This window comes from Ictalurus punctatus, chromosome 2 (assembly GCF_001660625.3).
Source record: "Ictalurus punctatus breed USDA103 chromosome 2, Coco_2.0, whole genome shotgun sequence".
Classification (NCBI taxonomy): Eukaryota; Metazoa; Chordata; class Actinopteri; order Siluriformes; family Ictaluridae; genus Ictalurus; species Ictalurus punctatus.
Window position 1 is genome coordinate 2,913,959 of NC_030417.2, and position 7,663 is coordinate 2,921,621.

Below are 7,663 nucleotides of genomic sequence, written 5' to 3' on the forward strand. Positions count from 1 at the left end.
ACCCCCAAACTGATAAATACATTCATTGAATAGATTTTAAAAATAAAAAATGATATTTCATACAACAACATACGTGGCAAAATTATTGGCACCCCCGCATCATATTGAACGCAGTTGTATTTGAAGCCGGACATGCGGCAAAGAAGTACTCTACTAATAAAACGTGACAAAAAAAAAATTGCCTGTAATGAGAATCCGTGAGCATTATGACGTCATCCAGTTTAGAGAACTTGACACTGATGGGTCGAAACAAAACCTGCACTACACGGCTTTGCTCTACTGTATGTATAGGCTCAAAATTACCCGTTGATTTGGTCGCCACCTGGTGGACCCAAAGATAAATGCATACAATTGACGTCATCTTTCTCTTGCATGAATATCAGTTGCTCAGCTCTGTTTTGGATACTTAAAGGTTTATTTTCCTCATCTTTAGCCATTTTAATGGGCCGCAAAAATCGGCTTATAGATTGGCAAAATATCAAAAATATATGATATAATTTCTTCCCTTACTCCACATGTACATCCTCAATTCCAAAAAAGCTGGGACGCCGTGTGAAATGGAAATAAAAACAGAATGTGATGATTTGCAAATCTCATAAACCCATGTTATTTATAATAGGACATAGAAAACGTATCAAATGTTTAAACTGAGGAACTGTACCGTTTTAACGGGAAAAAATAAGGTCATTTTGAATTTGAGGGCCGCAACACGTCTCAAAAAAGTTGGCAAAAAAAGTAAATGTTACTGGGATTGTTGCAAAATCTTTTTCTGTTTCAAACCCTCATTTTAATTTGGTATTATTCCTCCCTCCAGGACACACATCCAAAAGTCTGAGTCTGGAACGTCTTAACAGGTAGTGATGGGATTTCAGCTCTATTCAGTTAGTCAGATCATTTGACTCATCAAAAAAAAAGAGTCGATATACTTTATATATACAGTATATAAAGAATTGTAACCAATAGCATGTTGTAACACACAGCTGAGAGTCAAACACTCGACTCACGAACAGCTCAGATGCTGAAAAGAGGTTTTGAGGTATGTCGAGTCGACTCTCTAACATCACCTAAAAGAGCTGAATCAAAGAGCCGACTCTTGCTCAAACGACACATCACTTGTCCCAGATAATTTGGTTCAGCTCGTCAATAAGACTCGACTCGCTGCCAATTCTTTTCCTAAACCGGGCGAGTTTGCGATGCTATGACTGATGTTGGGTTTTTATCTCGTTTATTTGATTAAATGTGACTAAAAAAGCCATTGCCTTAACCTTAAAAAAGAAGAAGAAGAAGAAAAGAGTCATATACGTGAGTCGGCGCTCCGCAACCGGCTCCGAATCAAAGAGCCGACTCACTCGCAAACGAAGCAATCAAGGAAGGAGACAATGAGAGAAAATGGAAGTATTGTTTTGAGATCATAAATACATTATTTAACATGGGTCCCACGAGTGCAATACATGATCACGACACGATACAAGGCATAAACGACAGGAAGTGTATCAAAAAAGTCTAGAAAACCACCGTAGTGTAAAATGCGCCATTTTGTTTTGTTTTTAAAAACCATGCTAATCTTTCCTCCTTTCAATAACTCGATAACTACTGTCTAAAGCATTGCAGCACTAGTACTCAGGTCTAAATAACAAAAGTTGGAAGAAAAAAAAATGAAAGAAAAGGAACTGCAGAAGACAAGGCACAACGTCAGAACAGCCTCTTGAGCTAAAATGCTAACATGCCAACAAGCTGGTGCAGGCTAGCTAGCATCACACGATCACGTTACACATCGTATCCTGTCAATATAACCTTTTTAAACTTTTGTTTTTGGGTTGTAATCTTTGTTCCTTCATCGTTACCCATCTGTTATTGCCGTATTGTGAATACATTCGTATTTTTATGCTCAGCTACTAGATTTAAAGCTACAATCAGTACTTAGTTTTTCTCCAGAGAGTTACTGATATGATCATAAGCACAATTATGTTACCGAGTGCCCTAAAGTGGAATTCAAAGGGTACTTTGACCAAAAATTTGACTCCAAACGTAATCAACCAGACATTTCATATTTGGTATCCGAAGTTCGCTTCTTTAGTTTTGCCGCAAAACTTGCGACGCTAATAATCAACAAGAGTATAGCTACCGCGTTAGCGGCACACACACTCGCCCACGCCTCAAAGACGTTATAATATAAAAGTAATGATTTATTCTAAACTGCTACCGTTACTCGTTAGTTATATCCGCTTGTGCAAAATAAAGAAAGCAAACTTAATTCGCACACCAAACCCCTGCTGAGGAAAAAAAAAAAACACACAATAGAAACCCTCATAGAATTTGTAATGGTTTTAATGGGAATAGTATTGGTTTTAACGGTCCCTCTGGGTCTCTAATGGTATTCTGTTGGTGGCATGTTATGTCTAGAGGATACCACTGAGAACCAATAATAGTAATGGTTTGTAATTGTATTTGTAGTGGAACCCGTTAGAATTTCTGTAATGGTTTCTATTGGGGTTTTTTTTTTCCCCCCACTACAGCAGGGATGTCTTTTAGTGTTAGTGCCCAAAGTATTCCTTAAAGTAGAGTAACACTAATTAATCTCCATGCAGCAGCAGTTCAGCTCTATGAGATACCAATTGTAGCTTTATTACAGGTTCTAAGATGTGGGTTTATCTGTAACGGTTGTGTTATATGTGTGTGTGTAGGATGGAGGAAGAGGAGGTCCTGTCGTCTGGAATGGATCCGCTGCTTGAGGCCACGTTCCGATGTTACCAGTTGTCCAAAAAGTCGAAGCCGGTCTTCAGGATGGCGCTGCTCGTGTTGTACTGCAATAGAGAGAATAGAAGAGAACACGTTTGGCTACTTGATACTCTGCGGTTTGTATTTTGACGCTGTAATATCACAAATGACCTGAAGTAACCCCCGCGTGTCGGAGCTGAGGAACCGACGCTGACTCAACTGGGGTTTAGTACAGGAAGCGAAACGCGGGCTATGAGTACGTGTAACTCTCAGCTGTGCACTTAACTTATCCGACATTTCCGCAAGTCTAAAAACGTCCTCTAAATATATTTCCGTTTCTATAGGAACGACTCATTTACCGAGACTAACGATAAACAGATTCAAAAAGGCGTTGTTATTTAACAAAGCATAACGAATCTAATCGATATCGTTTATTTAATGTCTTTCCTTGCTGAAAATTTGCTTTTGTAATGGTTAGAATGGGAATTGTATTGGTTTTAATGGAAACTGTAACCGTCTCGATGGGTTTCTACTGATAATTTGTCTTCTATCGGTGGCATGTTATGTCTAGTGGACACCCATGGTAAAGGGAATGGTTTTAATAGTTAGCTGATGGTATTTGTAGTGGAAACCATTAGAATCTCTGTGATGGTTTCTATTGTTTTTTTTTTTTTTTTTTTTTCCCCCCAGCAGGGATGGAAGGAGTCTCCAGTGTCAGTTGTTTGTAACCACCACTGGAAAGTCTTCAGGGCGGAAGAGTTTAGAGTAACGTAAGAAGCTGTGTTTGTTTTTGTTTTTTTGTCTGGCGAGAGAACGGAGGAATAAAACACTTCAGGACATGCTGTTAGAGAGCAATAATTATCTTCAGGGCTTCAAGAGTGACTCGGGTTCATCGCACCATCCTGTCGTCGATTGTTATTCCGGTAACAGCACGCCTCCGAGTGTTGTATTCCGTACATAACGCATGGCGAATGCACGACACGAAAAGGCTTGTAGCTTCGTTCCGTTTGGATTTACTTGTGAAAACGTGGGGCTTCCAGGTTGCATTTTGTCTTCCTTCTCTCTGTCTTTCGTCGACGCCGATGGTGCTTTGGTGCCCAGGCCGGGACTGAACACATCATCCGGAGTGGTGCTGACGGACGGCAGCGTGCTCTGAGATCTCTCCCAGCCTCCTAGTGGTGCGGCAGGTGCTGGGGTAACACTCAGAGGTACCGGGTTCACACTCAGGGGTGCCGGGGTCACGCTGATGGGTGCAGGAGGGGGAGGAGCCGGCGGTTTAGACACTCTCGGTTTGACAGGACGCGGCGCGGCAGGTTCCTGCGCTTCTCTGGATCCAGAGTCAGACCTCAGGTACGACGGCAGCGGCTTCTCTCCTTTCTCCATCGACTTGATCTGACTGGGCGTGAGCGACTGGAAGTCTGCCTTCTCGCCCTCCAGGCGTGACCTCTCGGCACTCAGCTTCCAGAAAGCGGACTCCTCGTCACGGCGCACCGATCCCGAGCCCTCGATCCCGGGCAGCTTGCTGCTCTGAGATGTTTTGGGTTTGGATTCGGTCACGGACGAAGACGAAGACGAGACGGGTTCGGAAGTGCCGGTGATCACACTGAATTCCAGCTGACTCTGTATGGAAGGAAAAAAAAAGAAAGAAAAAGGATTCACCATGTTTACAAGAACTACGCAATGTGGGCCAGTGATTATTTTTAGTCGTAGCGGCCTACATACTTTGGTCTCCCAAGAAAAGGGCGCAGAATGTTCGTCCTGCCAAGTCAGATCCTAGACAGAAAGAAGGAAAGAAAATGTCATTCTTAAGCAATATAATTACACAGAAACTTTTATGACACCTTATTTTATTTTTGTCTTTAGCTTAAAAAGCCATGCTCTGAAAATAATTAACTCTAAGAAACAACAAAAAAAACAACCCTTAAAGAAATAAAAACACTACGCAAAACAATAAAATCACTATTCTGAAACGGTGTATTTAAGACTCAGAGTGCGGTTCAATTCCAAATGTCTCCAAACGCACCGCATAGGTGGCCTACATAGTGTATAGGAATAATATACACTCCGCCCTATCTAGTGCACTCCATGTTCACTACTAAGGCATTTGGGATTCAGCCAATGACATCAAGCTGTCAAAAACCGCAACGCAAACTTGACACTCCAGCAAACAAACAAACAACCGTAAGTACAAGCATAAAGTAACAACAAATACTCACCTCCTCTCCGAAGTGGACTATTTTTTGCCCGGTTTGGATCAGCATTTTGGGATAACACACCAGTTCTTCGCGGTCCATTCGGTGCATAGCGTAGCGAGCGCGGATCTTCGGCTCCATCATCCCGTCGTCGATAGCCGTGTCCTGTTCGGCCGGAGACATGTCCTCCCAGGCCGAGCCGTACTTCTCCTTAATCCTCTCCCTTTCCTGCATTATCTTCCTGGCCATGGAGTTGATAGAGCTGAAGTACTCGTTCTTTTTCGCCTCGGTGAGGCTCGCATCAGCCACGACCCCGTTCATCGCCGTGGCGGCCATTTTCTCCACAGCTGGGATATAGAGGGAAACAGGCAGTGACGTCACACGGGCGAGGGGCGTGGCTAGGAATTCCTGTAGTCCATGGCAACCACGCCCAAATTCCATAGCTTCCATAGCAAAATCTTCCTTGTTTTTTGTTGTTGAGTCTGTTTAGGAATAAATAATAGGAAAATAATCCACAACAAAGTGCTGCGATGAAGCAGAGTTACTGTTACCACCTCGAAGTTGATTATTTTCCAATAGCAGCACGTCTTATTCCTCTTATACAACAACGATGTGCCAAGCACAATTTTTAATGATAATGAATGGCATGGTGTACGTTTTGTCCATTTATCGTTACATTTAATGCTGTGGAACATCTACGAAACCGGTTAGATCCTGTTCTCACTTATGTTATAGCAGCTATATACAGTGGTTTCCTCACAAGTCTCTTGTTCTCTCTCTCTCTCTCTCTCTCTCTCTCTCTCTCTCTCTCGACAGTCCTCCATCATGAAGGCTTTCCAAAATATTGGAAATGTTACAGCATTACAAAAACGCTGACACTCTTCCAAACATGTTAAACATGTGCATGTTCTCTCTGTGCTGCGGGGGTTTCCTCCGGGTACTCCGGTTTCCTCCCCCAGTCCAAAGACATGCATGGTATACTGATTGGCATGTCTAAAGTGTCCGTAGTGTATGAATGGGTGTGTGAGTGTGTATGTGATTGTGCCCTGTGATGGATTGCACCCTGTCCAGGGTGTACCCCGCCTTGTGCCCGATGCTCCCTGGGATAGGCTCCAGGTTCCCCGCGACCCTGTAGGATAAGCGGTATAGAACATGGATGGATGTATATCTGGAGCAGAACCCATACAAATACGAGTTACTGTTAGTCATACTGTTATAGAAAATTAACCAATTTCTGACCAATCAGATTTGAGAATTCAGTAGCGCTGTAGTACAAGCCTAATAATCTCATTCTTACTTTAATATTCTTTATACCAACTTAAAGATCAGCTTGTTGTATTACTGATTAACTGAAAGGGTTATCTCCTTTGTTACAGCTTTTAATCGGATTGCTGACACTGGAGACTCCTTCTGTAAATAAACCATAAACCACTTATTATTATTATTATTATACTTTTTTGTTTAATGTACATGTTTAATAACAAAACAGTTTATATATGTTTATTCTGTTATTCATCCTCTCTCCTGAAGACTTCCTCATGGCAGGAAGTCCATGTATTACAACCCAGCGCATTAATATAAACCTTACAACCGGAACTACTTTCAGAGCTGACCAATGAGAACAGAGAATTCAAGGAGTCTACAGAATATAAGGACGTGAATGAATCAATGAATGACGTAATACGTCAATAAATGAAAGAACGTAACATATTTAATATAAATTTATAACAATTCATAACAACCGAATATAAATAAAGCGCACATCTAATGCATTCCCAGGTTATTTGTTTTAAACAACAACAACAAATACTCTGATTTGAGAAACAGCTATTTTGAAATCTCGCGAGATTTCCACACTTCCGCCTGGAATGATGTTTTTGTTCTGGCTTTTATTATTTTATTTTTTTTAATCTTCCTTTCATTCTCGGCAGGTGACAGGAGGGTGGCTTGCTGCAGGCTGGTGGCGATGCCTTAATCAGGATGATATCGCAGAGGGAAAGGGGCGAACTGGCTCGATTTTACACGGTTACAGACCCGAAAAAGCACGAAAAGGGATACACGGTTTATAAAGTCACAGCCAGGGTGAGTCTCTACTGTTCCGCGCTTACGACGAGCTTTTTAGACAACCTAGCAACAGCAACAACACGGAATACTCTAGAAGGATTACGCTGCTTTGAGAAGTGTCAGTAATTGAACAGAATATATATTTATATATTTTAAATAGCTAATCAGAATATTGTGGTGTTTTTTTTTATTGCAGCTGTATTATTTTCCCCATCCGTTTTCCGGCAAATTCCGGTGATTGGTTAATAATATCCGTGTTCTGTATTCGGATTGGCTGGGCGGCGTGAGCGTGCGGTTTCTTAGCCAATCGCAACGCAGAAGGCGGGATTTATTATGTCCGAATGCGGATAGAGAAACATTTTGACAAAATATCTTTTGTCATTTCTGTTGTCTCTCATATAGTTTTCACTTTTTACAGTTGCTGTTTATTTTACAAAGATATTTTGTATGGAATTGCTTTGAAACATTTGATTGTAATAACGCGAATAACCTAATATGTTAATTCATGTGATTGATTGATTTGAATATTGTCTAATCAGAGTCAATGGATCAGGCCATATTGAAATGAGAGAGAGATATGAAAGTTATTCAGTCAGCACTGTGTTAATGTAACTCAGAGGGAAATATTGTAAGCCTGATTGTGAAACTGGATCAGCTTTGGAGGATTTTGAAATGATTTGGAAAACATC

The 7,663-nt window shown here is 41.4% G+C and overlaps 2 protein-coding genes across 4 annotated transcripts in view; one reads left to right on the forward strand and one right to left on the reverse strand.

Moving 5' to 3' along the window:
* Positions 1-1,385: 1,385 nt before the first annotated feature.
* Positions 1,386-5,276, reverse strand: c2h1orf198 (chromosome 2 C1orf198 homolog). Its single transcript, XM_017450013.3, has 4 exons — positions 4,935-5,276; positions 4,441-4,491; positions 3,736-4,338; positions 1,386-2,804 (listed from the first exon to the last, which is right to left on the reverse strand). Exons 1-4 carry the CDS (start codon positions 5,244-5,246, stop codon positions 2,748-2,750), a joined length of 1,023 nt encoding a protein of 340 aa, XP_017305502.2. The 5' UTR covers positions 5,247-5,276; the 3' UTR covers positions 1,386-2,747.
* Positions 2,727-7,663, forward strand: part of rps6kc1 (ribosomal protein S6 kinase polypeptide 1) — a 38,853-nt gene continuing 33,916 nt past the window's right edge. The window contains exons 1-3 of one of the 3 annotated variants that reach the window (XM_017449968.3): positions 2,838-2,855; positions 3,412-3,488; positions 6,842-6,992. In XM_017449968.3, coding sequence (XP_017305457.1) covers positions 6,891-6,992 — 102 coding nt within the window. In that variant the 5' untranslated portion in view covers positions 2,838-2,855; positions 3,412-3,488; positions 6,842-6,890. Of the gene's footprint in view, positions 2,856-3,411; positions 3,489-6,764; positions 6,993-7,663 lie in introns of those variants that run through there. The other 2 variants (XM_017449961.2, XM_017449953.3) reach the window with 2 other exon arrangements.